At 39.2% G+C, this 14,327-nt stretch overlaps 1 protein-coding gene across 1 annotated transcript; it reads left to right on the top strand.

Moving 5' to 3' along the window:
* Positions 1-250: 250 nt before the first annotated feature.
* clrn3 (clarin 3) lies at positions 251-1,554 on the top strand. The gene is made up of 3 exons (XM_084938669.1): positions 251-491; positions 948-1,133; positions 1,277-1,554. Exons 1-3 carry the CDS (start codon positions 260-262, stop codon positions 1,552-1,554), a joined length of 696 nt encoding a protein of 231 aa, XP_084794795.1. The 5' UTR covers positions 251-259.
* The last annotated feature ends 12,773 nt before the right edge of the window (positions 1,555-14,327 follow it).

A 14,327-nucleotide genomic window follows, 5' to 3' on the forward strand; every position in this document is an offset into this window, starting at 1 on the left:
GAATTATTGTTGGTGAAACAGGTGTCTCTACTATGACAACCAGCTCCATGTTTCCCTTCAAACCAAAGGTCGCAGCCATAAACATGACATTTTATGACCAGCTATCTATATTCCCCTCCAACAAGGAAGGTAAATGAGAATTACTTAGAGAATCTTTAGAGGCTCAGAGGACCTTGATCTCATTCTGTGGCTTCACCAGAGCTTTAGAGAAGAAACTCTGGGATTCGTGTTTAACTAGTGTAACTGGAATACAGTGATAATGCCTTCCACAAAGAAGACTCTGCATTTCATATCCAGTGCTTTGGCTACATCTATATCTGTTGGGATTATTGGATATGGCATGTCAGCAAAGTGGGTTATAACAACCATGGAGTGCGCACAAAAGGCTACTGGTTTGTACAATGGATCTGCTGAGATCACCTTGACCCTTTTTGATGGAATATTAGAGAGATCCTCCTGCCCCCTGTTTGGAGCTACAGATACATTTCAAGGTAATTTTCAAAAGCCCCGTTCAACCAACTAGAAACAGACTCAAACAACGAAGTTCTCTCATATATCTCCACAATGTTGGCTGTTTTTATTTTAGTTTAATAAATTTCAGTCGCTGACACATCCTACCTTCAAGCAATGGGGAAAATTTAATTTAATTTGATTAATTTTGACCACCAGCTTCTGGTCTTACTCTAGAATCTGTGTCGCTCTTAGTGTGCATAATGAAAAGAACACACTGTCAACAGTTTTTCCTTCTGACACAAGCTGTTATGATTAGAAGTCCCAGACAGATATCTCAAAATAAAGACAAATACTATCAAAACTTCCATCGTGAAGGAGAATTAGATCCTATGAAACTGCTCAGGCAGTTTTACCAGCCTCTTGTACTCAATAAACATGGAAGTTCAGTACAGCATTAAATGTAGGACCATAGTTACCTGTGTTTCTGTGTTTAGTGATTCCTACATTGGCAGGAAGAGAAGTTGCTTCGGTAGCCCTACATGGTCTGGTTTTGTGCCTTCTTGCCCTCTGTCTGCTGTTTTCGGCATGCAGCATCCTCATCTCTCTCTACAACAGTGTCAGCAATCCTTATGAAACCTACATGGGGCCTGTTGGAGTCTACATCTGCAGCTCTCTCAGTGGTAAGTGACTGATATGTTATAGCAGTAAGCATGTTGCAGTTGCACAAGCGGAAGTGCTGGGGCATTTCCATGAAAAAATAAGGTGTGATTTTTGTTCTATTCTTTTGTTTGTGATATTTCTAATGCTACTTATTCTCCTGCAGCATGCTTGTCTGTGATAGTCCTCATCCTGTTTGTGGTGAACATCAGTGCGACCAATATGGCAGAAACCTTTGTAGAAAAGTATACTGAGGGTGTTCCAGTAGCCCTGAAGGGAAAGGTTTCAGTGATGCAGGTAGGATATTACCTGGTCATCCCTTACACAGTGCTCTCTCTCATTGCCATCGCCTTGATCTACACATATGAACATGCAGCCTACACACGCAAAAAAGAGCAGCAGAAGCCTACAGAGGATGCACCCATGGACTTAACAATGTATTAGTGCAACAGAGACAATGGAGTTTTCAATAGCAGTGATATATTAAAGACTTTCTCAAGAAACCTACTGTAATGAAAGATAACCAACTGTGGTTATACACAATAAGGTCTGGATACACAGTAAAGCCTTGTTCATTGTATGATAGATTTATAACATTTAGTCTTACTATATCAGGAATAGTCTGGTCGGATCAAGTACCTTACACTTAAATGTCATGTTTTCCTGTTATCTCGTTATGAGCAACAATTATGTAATTTCAGCATTTTGATCAAATTTGATATCAAGGTATGACAGTGGAAAGTGTTTGCTGATACAGTAAAAATATTACCATGTAAATTTCTTTTCATTCATATGTTTTTGACATGAAATTCCATTCTTAAAAAATAACTATTTATTCTGTTTGTTTGTTTTTTAATTTTGTGTAATCTTTTAGGATTAAATGTATCAATTTAGTTTGTTTTTTCTTTAAAAAAAAACATCATGGTAATATAATCATCACAAAACATGCTTTACTGTCAGGCAGACAAAACCTCAATGATTTTACTGTGTTCTGTGTCCATTAACATCAGCTTGCAAAATAAAACATTAGAAAACATGAATAAAGTGATGAGATTGGATTGGTTTTACTTGAAAAAATGAATTTTTGCAATTTAATGTTATACATTTACTGCGGTACTGCATTACAGATTCACTACGAACAAGCAAAATGATTACATTTATTGGAAAAATCTAAAGAGCGAGTCAAAAAAATGGATGAACCCACTGAGGGGGGTTTTACTGATGTCTGCTGCCCTCTATCTCTGAAATTATGTAATTGCAAAGAGATGCCAACAAGTCAACAGTTTCAACCGGGAATAAAAGAAAAGGGATTTCTTTTCAGTTAAAGTCTTTCATTTGCTATTATATATTACTGGCACAATCATTTGAAGGCTCGAATTTATCTTTAGAAGCGAGAATTAAGGCATACCCAGTCTACCCAACATGGAATAGACCACTGGTACCCACCTTTTTATTGGTTCTGGTCCACAGACCTGCCAATAAACTTGATAACTGAAAAGCAGCATGTGTTCTGTGATACTTATTTCTTCAGTCAGTTTCTATATTAGCTTTGGTTCTCCCTGTTTCAATCAACTGCATTTATCTAACTACTGTTTCCACTTGGAGTCAGTGTGAATATATATTTACACCGCACATAATTATTTATTCTACTTTCCAGTAAATGTGCTTTGCCAGCAGGTAACTACACAGCTACTTACCTTCTGAATTACTACAGAAGCCATATGGATTACCTTTCTTACCTTCATCAATTCATGGCTCATCAGTGAAGCGGTGCTTAAGTTGAGCCCTTTAAACTCCAGTGATGCATTGCATCTTAACTGTATCCTACTTGAGACCTACTACAGAAACCCCTGATGAGAGATAAAGATTTATTACTCAAATGTTTAAAACATTTCAAAGGGCTGGAAAAATCTCAGCCGATGCTGACCAACGTATTGATGGTTACAAAGCTTGCAGATTTTGTAAAAACATAGATCACAGATAGATCTTGCTGAGAGTTGGCGCCTATTGTCTCCTGGATCTTCGGGCCTTCTCACAGCTGTGATTCACATGGCTGTGTTGACATGAGAGCAAGGGTGAGGTGTCCTGTTACCGTTTCCCCTGTCCCATCACTCAGGGCCTAAAGTCTGTTTGGACATGCCCTTTGCAGCACCTCTCAGCCCTGCAATGCCTTCTACCTGCCTTCAAAAGAACCACTCTTCCTTAAAGTCTCACACTTCAAGGGACCTGTGGAAGGATGCAGCAATTTGCTTTGTTGTCGTCAGCGTGAATATGTATTAAATTTCATGCATTTGCATGCTTTCTGCAGCAATTCAGAGACATATCAGGCCTGACAGAAATTCTGTTAGTAGAGCAAGAAAACTCACCATGCTTTTTGAGGTGAAAAAAGCCAGTTTTCAGTCTATAAAACAGTCATTACCTTTCAAATTGTAGCTTGTGTTTTATAACATGCCACCAAATAGCTCCTGCCAAATATCCTTCTTGCAGAGTGATGTAGACTGACTTAAACCTGCAGCTGTGACAAGGACACAGTGTGAAGTTGCGACAGGTTGTGTTCTCCAGAGGAAGCCACGTCAAAGCATGTTTCAGCACAAAACCGCCTGCTGTGAAGATGACAAGCCCTTCACAAGAAAGCACGGATTTGCCAGCCATTAGAGACCCTTTTAGTTTATGTTTTACTTTAACTCTGACAGAATGCAATAAACCTGTCTTGATCTCTAAAATGATCATTTATTTATTTATTTCTTTAGTTTCAGTTAGCAAATATATATACAGCTTTCAGTCATTTCAAGTTGATACACAGTAGAATTCCTCAGTTCTGAACATCAGCTGGTTTAACAGCAGCCAGAGGAGAGATGTTTAACTGTAACTATTACTGCTCTTCCTGTTTGTGCACTGAGGTGTGGAATAGCTACTAATAACGGATTCTTCTTGCCGTTTGCTGTGCAAACACTGACTGAATAAAATCAGTGATGGGCGGTAATCTCTTCCTCTCTGTATACTCCCGGTCTCAGAGCTGACCAGAATGGATAAACCTGGGATTAGGCAGAAGCCCTAAGCCCTGACCACTCACTCTGTGTGATAGGATTAAAGCAGAAACTTTTGTACCTGTGAAACATTATCCACTAAGGTCCTGAATTACAGAGGACTGTGAAACAGACACCTCCAGCTGCGGGGAAGTGGGGTCACACATTCAGCCATGTCGAGTAAACGGTGGTAGGCCATAGTAGAACGGGGGAAGGCCTGGCCACCTTCCACTTTTAGGAACATATTGCTGGCAAGTGAGCAGTATGGTGAATACATGTAGGAGTATAAAACTTTCTACTCTAGTGAAGAACTCAAATAGCTTTATACAACATGTCATATTCACCCCTTATTTTGTGCAAGATTTTTTTTTTCTACCTAAGATTAAACGTTCACACACACTCAAACCACCAATCTTCCGATTAGCTCATGACCTGCTCCACCTCCCGAACCACCACCCCAAAATACCTAATAATAACAATAATAATAAGAAGAAGAAGAAGAAGAAGAAGAAGGAGGAAAAACATGCCAAGAACCAAGTGGTACAAACAAAATAATAAAGCTTATCAACCCGAAAAATAGAGTCATGCGCCAAGACTCGATTATTTGATGTCGTGATTACAGTGGCGTGACTTTTTTCCCTCCACTGTGGCAGTAAGGTAGGTGTGTCTATCAAGGTCTGCCTCCCTGTTGCATTTCTCTATGATGTAATGAACTTTTATAGCGCTGGTGGATCTGTAATAAACTGTATTTTATGAATTTGTTCTGTCGACACAGAAAAGGAGCTCTATATGTGATTTCAAAATTGTTTTTTTTATGAATTTGGACATAAGTTTGATTTTAAGACATTTTAATGGATGCGCATGGCTTTGAGTCTGTCTTGCTGTGATCATAAGGTGTTCTCACACTCAACTCGACTGTGTGATATTGGAAGGCAGGCTGGTTTCTTACTTATCTCCATCATTAATCTTAATTTGTCAGAGAAGGCTGAGGTGAAGGTGGCGGGGAAAAAAGAGAAAAAGGAGGAGGAGGAGGGCTGAAAGGTAATTGCACCCCTGCTGCTCCATTATGGTGTCATTCCTCTGTTAACAGAAGATAAGATCTTCCCCAAATCACCTGAAGCCAATTCTCCACTTTACCTGCACAGACAGAGAAAAGGAGAAAAAGACAGAAAGGGTTTTTGGCTCAGTCTCGCCCAACCAGCGATGGAGACAAATTGATTTAGTCACTCTGTGTAGAATCTTCGTGCCATTTTGTCTGTATGGTATTTGTATCTATACCTACAAGATGCAAATTGTTGACATGTTACAGCCAGAGTGATGGATGGATGCAGGGCTGAGCACTTTCTCTGCCCCATGCCGCTTGACACTATGGTTGATTAATGTGGTCTTGATTGGCGGGTACGATCACTGGTTCAAGGAAGGATGGATACATTTAACCTACTGACACAACACGAGGTTCAGTTGAATTGGAGCCATTTGACCCAGACACAGAAACAGTTAACATCAAAAACAGTCAGTCAATCTCATAGGGCTTTTTTTTTTTCATTAAAGGACATGGCAGGACTTTCAGATACTGTTCATCTACTATAGGTAGGTTTTTACCTCCATATGTCCAGTTTCCTCATTGTTTTAAGGACACACTGCACACCGTGACAGGATATGTTAAGTTTTTGGCTAATAGTTCTTTGGGAATCAACTTGTTGGTGCAAAAATACTCTTTTATGTCTGTAAAACTTTTATATCTGTGACAGGCTGCTAATAAGAAAGTATCTGAAGATTCTTTTGAAGGTTCTTTGATAAGATGTTTTATATCCCTTGAGTATAATGTCTAATTTTTCCTTCTTATCCTTGAATGATTCGCGATTCATTCACTGGCAATGACATAACAAACGAAAACACATTTTTCTGAAAATGATCAAGTACAACGACAGGAATAAAGAAAGAGTTAAAAAAGAGTCAGTGTCCAAAGAAGAAGTCCAAAAAACTTTAAGAAAGACCATTTTTTAAATTAAAGGACAGTCTGTTTCCGTGGAAATAAAATATGAAGAGATGAGTGGTGGCTCGACTTTTGTACGGTACTGTGTATCTGTCAAGAAACTTTTCTTTACTTGAATTCTAATGGATATATAGCACACATTGCTTCTCTTCCAAAAGTCACTGAATTTTTAAAACAAAATACACCAAGTCTACATAATAACACATTTTTCACAAGAGGAAAACCTTTGAGGATAGTGAGGTACTCAAGCACAGCTCAAGGGGGCAGCATACAATAACTAGATTAACTGAATGAAACAAACCCCTTGACACCTTTGTTACCATAGATGCAGATTTGTAGCCAAATAACCGGGAATTGATAATGGGAATAGTTTTTAATTGTTATACTTTTTGCATTAAATCACATTTAAGAGTAAATAACTTCAATTATTTATGTGGAATAGGCTTGTGATGTTCCAGAAAACACGTGGGATCTTAGCAGTTTTTCATTTCCCTTCATGTTTTCACTTTTGAGGTTATTCTCTTTCTCAGTGAGATATTAGAAGTCTTCTGTGTGAAGGAGCAGCCCTAAGAGTCACTGGAGTGGGACACAAATCCATAGATCATAAACACTCAGCTGTAATTCTGACACTCCGTCACAGATAGCAAGCTGCTCTCCAATCCATATGGTCATAAAATTACAGAGATTCCAGCAGTCTGCACCCTTGGACAGGACATATAAATTCTCGCCTGCCTTACAGTATTTTCTTACCCTGGTTTGGGAACGAAACACTTTTCTGTGCAAAGGATCTGTGCAGTTTAGGCAAAAAAATGTGCAAAAGCAATGTAAGTTTTAAGGTAACAAATAATACATGCAGGAAAAAAAGTTGTTTCTTATGTTTTTATGTCCAAATAATAGTTTAATTTGGGTTTTTTAATCCATGTTGAACTGTCAAAGCACTCAAAATGTCATGTGATCGGCTCCTGTCAAGGCTCTCAGAGCCTCTGAGTGTGTTTTACAGAAGCCAGATGGGGAGAAGTACCAGAATAAAGTGCATCAAGTGCCCCCTATTGTGCTTCATGAATGGATTAAAGGATTTGCAAAGGTCTGTCATAAGGCCTTCAATCATTGCCACACCTGCCTGAAATTTACAGCACTGACTGTAGGGGGAGGGAAGAGCCTTTGAGATGTTGTCACAAGGAATATAACTTAATCTGTCAAGTCATTCAGCTTAACATCAACACCTTGAGCAACAAGAGCAGAGATTTAAACCATGACATAAGACACTGCAGATTATCACAGCGCCTCAGTCAAAGAAGTTTATGTTTGGGAATGTTGCTGCAATTCAATACTTTCACACTCCATTATTCATCAGGTTTTCCACATCTCGTCTGCTGAGTTGCTGTGGCATTTTAACTTGTGATGCAAAGCCTTGAAAGCTGCAATCACGGGTCTGTCTTTCTAAAAAACAGAGGTTCTTTGAATAAAGTCGAACTTGATATTGCTTTTTAAATTTCTAACTTCTGCATAAGAAACAATGCAGCTTCTCTTCAGGAGACAATGTTCCGTGTCAGATGTGGAGACATGGTGTCTGAGCGCTGGACTGATCAGAAATCCTCAGGGCTGATTGCATGTACATGAAACAATTTGTCAGCCAATATAACCGACTGACCTCCTGCTGACCACAGCCATGACCTTTATCCACTAAAAGATAAATGGGGCTAAATTTAATATTCTTTTTGAAGTTATAGCCTGTCCAGTAATAAATAAGCTCTTATATTTCGATGTGAAACAACTGACATAGACAAAGCATAGACAGCATGAAGCAATTGGCTGTATGTAACCTGTTTCCCATTCTACCTGAGCTTTTCCTTCACCCACTCATTCCCTGATTCTCAGCTCTGTCTGAGCTATCAAGCAAAAAGCAAAATGACGTTGGAAACGGCCATCTTTAATATACAGTTGCAACCACCATCTTTAACATACAGTCTTTGTTAAGAATCAAGAGAGGTGGCTACGTGCAAAACAAAAATAAAACAAAAAAAGTTAATCTGTAAGTAGGTTATTCGAAGCATGTCGAAGCACAGTTTTTACATATAATACCAGACTGATCAGCTAGGCCAATGTTAGTATTTTTAACAAAAAAATGCAATAGGTATGAAGTGATTTGCAGTGGTTTGCCCACCAGATAGCAATGGCAAATTAATTGTTTAACATGAAATCTGTAACTTGGTTCTAAAATCTAAAAGTGCTTCTCTGTGTGTTAATATCATGATACATGAACATTGGATTTTTGAAACAATTCCAGTGTCAGCTTCAAAAATCAGTTGCCACATGCATACATGAAGTGAGGCATGAAAATTATGCACAGGAACATGCACACAAAGCACAAAGATTAAATAGGAAAAACTCACAGCCATGCGCAAAATATATTAAAAGTAGTCTAAATAAAAGCTGGGATTTTTTTTGTGCTTTTCCCTAAAAAAAAACCCAGCCAAAAGTAATAATGGTGGAGATAATGCTCCCTGACCTTTCTTCACCCTCTGTGTCAACTCATCACCTCCTAGTTGGATGTCAACGAAGGGAAGAAGAGCGGAGAGGGGTGAAGTGGGAAAGAGGTAGAAGGGGAGCGGGCTGGCAGGAGATGGATGGGGGTGGGTGAAGGGATCACCTTGCCAAATCCGCTGTGAAGGTCTCTGTTCTGTGCACTTAGTGTAGCAGCCGGAGCCAACACCTAGCAATGTGTAGGTCTCCCTGGGGCGACACTCAGGCCCTGGCCTCCCTGCCATTGTCATCTGTCCGTCTCTCAGCCAGTCTCTCCATCCACAAATCTTGCCTGGAGGAAACTTACTTCCTCCTTCTGCATTCTTCCTCCCTCCATTACCCCCAGGAGGAGCAGGAGATGTGTTGGAGGGAACTCCCATGCAGGGTCAAGAGAGTATCGATGTCAAATCCTTAATGTCCGCGTCTTACCACTAATTAGAAAATCTATCAAACAATATCAGACATAATAAACGAGAAAAAGCATATCCTCACATTATTTCAGCTGTTGAATATATGCCAGTGACATAAGAGTGATAAGATGTAATCATACCTCACTGACTGGAATGGCAAATATGTCATCATCCTGAGACAGGGTCTAACCGGGCCATTTCAATGAGTGCACCCATGTCAGGGTGATGTATGGATGCAGTAACACAACCTCTGTGAAGGCATAGGGGGGAAAATGCTGCACTGCCAACCTGCTTCTCAGATCCTGAGCAGGAGAATGGGGGCTGCATGTAAACATTTAAGACACGTCACTCATTTCTCCTCTGGTGATTTATAGCCAGCCTGGATGCTCACCCTACCAGTACTTATGTGTAAAAATCTGACAGAAAGCCCCACTAGCGGTCTAAATTTATTTAAAAACTTACATATAAATAAAAGTGATGAAAATAGACATTAGATAGCTAAATAGAAAGGTCAGTCATTCTGCTTTTAACACTCTGGATTACACCTTCAGAGGTTTGTCTGACAAAACCCTGCCCTTTGGCTGGTTATACATTTTGTGAAGCTTGGTTCTCTTAATGGAAATGGCTTGGGAACTCATTTGTGAGTAACAGCAAGGGGAAAAAAACTAAGTCCTGGAGGAATTTCTTCCCCTGGGGATCCTTAAGTGATGTCCATCTCCTCTCAGTCATTCAGAGCTGAAACAGGAGAATGTGCCTGACACTTTGAGAGCTCTTAATCAGGATCTCTTAAGAAATCTGTTTTATCAGAATCCCACTGTGTGTCTAAAGATTCAGAAAGGCAATTAGCCATGCAGATAGTCCGTGTTTTATTTGAGTATGATTTTTTTTTTAATGTGCTCACTCCTGTTTTGGGGCTGTTGTCCTGTCAGTGTGCAGAGTGCATATTTGCATTGTGAACAAAAGGCTGCAAAAGATTTTCCTGAAAAATAAAATATAGCTCTGTGAAAATTTTGAATGCAGTGAAAACATCACGTATTAGCAGTCGGATTCCAATTCCTGGGAAGTACAAGCCATCAAATTTTCATAAGAAAATTAAATCTTTTAAATTCCGGTTTTCTGAATTTATTTTTAGTTCACAGCATAAAATAGTCAGGAAAAATTGTTTACTGTTTAAAAACTCATTTAAAGAGAAACAACTGGGCAAATCAATAGCTTTATAGTTACTCTAATTTTAATCAGTGACACAACCTGCCCAGCAGAGGTCCCCAACCCCTTTCCTCCCTCTAAACAGAAACCAAAAACCTCTCCATGCCAAAGCAGCATAGAGACAGAGGATCCTAAAGCACAATAAAATCGGAGATGTATGGGAACCATTGAGGTAGAAATGTCTGCAGTGATTTATCCCAGCGTGCCTTTCCCAGTTTCGACTCAGACATGCCTACATGTGAAGATTTAAATGTGAGATACAGGTGAGGAAATTCAAGATGACCCCGACTGAAACTATGAAATATGGGAGCATAAATGTACATTCTGTCAAAGAGGGTAAAATATCATGTGGGTAACACATACTGTACCATAGAATGAACCCCTGCCAGCTCCTGGAACAGTGCCCATACTGTGATCTGGGAGTATTTGCTTGCTGTATTCTCAAAAAGTTGCTCGCCCCACAGGATGAATCTCTAGTTCATTACCTGGATAACACAAGCAGAAAAACAGTTTAGTAGATGACTCCAAACATTATTGCCTGTGCTTTTTTAAAGGCTTTCTAATCCTTTAAGTATGACACAAATACTTAACAAAGGAATGCTTCTTCTCTGTGATTAAGCACAACCCGCTGAGAAGAGGCTTCTACTTGCCATAAGATGTCAAAATAATCAGCTCAAAATGCTCAGGAGCTGCTTTGCCTCAAAGAGCTGGTCATGATTTGTGACAAAGCCAGAGTGTGTAACCAGGAAAACAAGGACGGTGCGAACCAACAGTGATAAAATAAACAGCCAAATACACACTGGGTGAAATATATAGCTTATATACAGGTTTTCCAATCTTTTCTGACAATTTATAGAAAAAAACTGATTATTCATGGCAGTTCTGATTTTGATTGTCACATTTTTCGAAGTTACTTTTTTCTCTTGTTCTTAACTCTTTATTTTGTGTTTTTTAACAGATGCATGAAATTGACTCATTTTGCAAGTTGAAGTCAAGCACATAACTTTTTGCATTATGAATGACTTCAATTCTAAACTGCAGCAGAGGTGACCATCACCCAGGAAGGTTATTAGAATATATAATTTCTCAAGCCATCCCCTATGTGAATCTCCGATGCTGTTTACTGTAAACTAAAGTCGATCCTGACATGCAGGTGCTCTTCCCTCTAACTGTGTTGTAGGAAAGTGAGAAAAGGATTGCATGTAATCCACACCTGAGAGAGGAAATCAGATTGTCTCAAAATTGAAATCATCACTTCATACGCAGATCTTGTTAAGCAATGTCAGGCTTTAATTTAGCCTGAGAATCTTCTTTCCCAGATATTCATTCAATAAGTTCATATCTGACTTGTTTAACAGCCTTTCACAGCAGAATGAATGAGCACATGGGCTGCGTTGGAAAGCCTTGAGATATATGATATTGACTTTGGCAGAGTAGTGTAATCAAGTAAGCGCTATATATCTTTTCTTGCACTGACAGTTTCCCTGCTCTGGCATGAGGCTGGCTTTTAATCAGAAACAACAGCGTACACCCGATCAGGCTTTTCACACCAGAACCAGGGCTGTGTCATGCTGCTACAACCTCAACATTATCTCAAAATACCAGTTTTTGCCCATAATATCTGGAGCCTTTTTGGGGTTATCTCAGTAAATGAGCAATCCAATTTATGGAACACACACACACACACATAGGCTTTCATGCATCTGCAGTCAAAAACACATGCAATTATTGCTTCTATTACATCCATGAGCAGCATGCTTCATCTGAAGATCATTTTAAACAGTCTGCTGTCTCTGAGGTCTATCTGTGCACTTTAGCAGGTGGCTCTTTTCATTAAACCTAAATGCCCGATGGCTGTGCTGTTCATTAAAGGCTGTCCAGTAATATGGGCCTGAGATGATTGCCCCTGCAGTGGTTAAATATAGTGGTTGGACAAGGCCTCTGCCACCGTGTAATGAAAAAAGTCAGTAGAGCCGGGGCTATTACGCTGTCAGCGCTCATACCATTACAGACCATTAAAAACATCACAACTCTCTGATTCATCCTCATTATATTTATTGGATAGATGGCTTGATCTAATTGTAGAAGCAGTCCGACCCCTGCATAGTTCAACATGTGTCATCTATGTGTAGCCATGCAGGCACTCTGTGTTGCTGAATAATAGCACAGAGGGTCTGATCAATTCAAAACAAAGATGTGCAATTATGATATATTTAGACTTTTAAAGATGTGGAACTTGCACCGTTTTTGTGTTCATTCCATAAAACAAGAGAACAAAGCTGTAAATTTAGTCATTAGTGCTGGACCCACATGAGCTCCCAGTGTTGACATGTACGCACAGGGCAGTGTGCCTGGCTTATTTAACAGAACGGAAATTAACCTTTTGTCACCTTCCCTTAATCACAGTCTTTCCACAGCGCTATGCATCCACTTTTGACACTGCTGGACTACAAGGGCTACCTTTTCCAAAATCCAGCTACACATGCCTCAACACCAGAGAAGTCCTGAGATATACCCAAACAAAGCATCCTCTGACTGCTCATTTGTGAAGGTCATTAATGTCTAATCATATTTAAATGACTCTCAAAGAGGCGTCTGAGCAGATCACCAGTATGCAGATGGGGGAAGAGGGGAACTTGCCCTCCAGGACTTGTTCTTTTGTCTTACCTCCTGGTTTGAATCCCCTGTGGGACTGTAGACATGTCATGACACATCAGCCTGCAGACAGAGAGCTACCTGACTGGGACAGGGACTGATACTACAGCAGACTGGCAGACTACCTTTATAGACACCCACCAAGCCACCTACACACACATACACTCACACACATTGTGATTTAAATGTTGAACACAAGAGCTATTAGCATAATGATAAGATGTAGTGACACCTCCCTTTGAATTCTACCAGGTAGCCTGGAAGCCGAGTGTAATGAAAGGGATAATTATATAATTTACACAGGGAGGGTCACTGACAGCTAAACAAAGCTATTCGGCTAAGGTCTGACCTACCTAATTAAGAGAGTAGGCCATCAGTCTTGATGTCCCTGTCAAAGATTTGATCACTGGCAGTTTAAAATACATAAAAATGAATGTTAGATAAGATAAGATAAAACTTTATTAATCCCTCGGGTGGGTTCCTCTGGGAAATTCGGTTCCAAATAAGCACAGCACCGACAGAAGTTATAGAGTTACAGAATATTATATATATATATATACACACACACACACACACACACACTGTTGTCCAACAGTTTTTAATAGCCCATAAGACACATAGTCTGTATATTTTTTCAAATCCAAAGAAAACTACTTTGTATTTTTCTGGACTAAAGAAGCCTAAAGAAAACAGTATTATGTTGTCACAATCATTCACTTATTCATTGGCTTTTCACAGCTTTCCTAATGTTTTAACGACAATTTCAAATCCTACTTCACACTGAGATTAGTGTGTGTGTGTGTGGGGGGGAAGCCCCCTTAAAAGCATACACTATAGGTTATAATGCAACATATAATAAAATCACTAATGACCATGAAACGTCCCCACTTTGTTACTCACATTTAATTTTATTAATTATTTTCAAATGATATTGATTTATTTTTTCTTTTAATTGAAAATAGCATTTTATATAAATCACATTATGAACAAACCTTAAGGACAGAAACAGGAGTGAACGTTTGGTAAGTGCATCACTGAGACGTTTGGCAGACAGTAAAAGAAAAAATGATTTTTAAAAAGCTGCTTTCTGTGTTTTATTGGATAATACAAAATGTAACTAACGGATGAGAAACACCTTTATTGATTGTTTTGATTATTTTTTGCCATATTATTAAAACCAAACAGACCTCAAATCTCAAAATTAACTAACACTGCAGGAAAAACACACACACAGCTGGCTGAAAACGACACTGTGGGATTATCTAAGTCCTACAAATCACTAAATGCTTTTTTAAAATCACAAAGTATAATTATACTCCAACTCTCAGCACAATCCACTGCAATTTTTGTAATTTATGCCAAGCTCTCCCCTGTGTCTCTAAAAAAGCGAGTATTTCTTTA

Source organism: Perissodus microlepis, chromosome 8, assembly GCF_051167445.1.
Source record: "Perissodus microlepis isolate ML-2025 ecotype Zambia chromosome 8, ASM5116744v1, whole genome shotgun sequence".
Classification (NCBI taxonomy): domain Eukaryota; kingdom Metazoa; phylum Chordata; class Actinopteri; order Cichliformes; family Cichlidae; genus Perissodus; species Perissodus microlepis.

Bases quoted from the DNA above. Each gene is read 5' to 3' on its own strand.
- clrn3 (XM_084938669.1), top strand. From the start codon at position 260: ATGCCTTCCACAAAGAAGACTCTGCATTTCATATCCAGTGCTTTGGCT. The intron at 492-947 runs GTAATTTTCAAA...TTCTGTGTTTAG, and splicing joins AGCTACAGATACATTTCAAG to TGATTCCTACATTGGCAGGA. The intron at 1,134-1,276 runs GTAAGTGACTGA...ATTCTCCTGCAG, and splicing joins CATCTGCAGCTCTCTCAGTG to CATGCTTGTCTGTGATAGTC.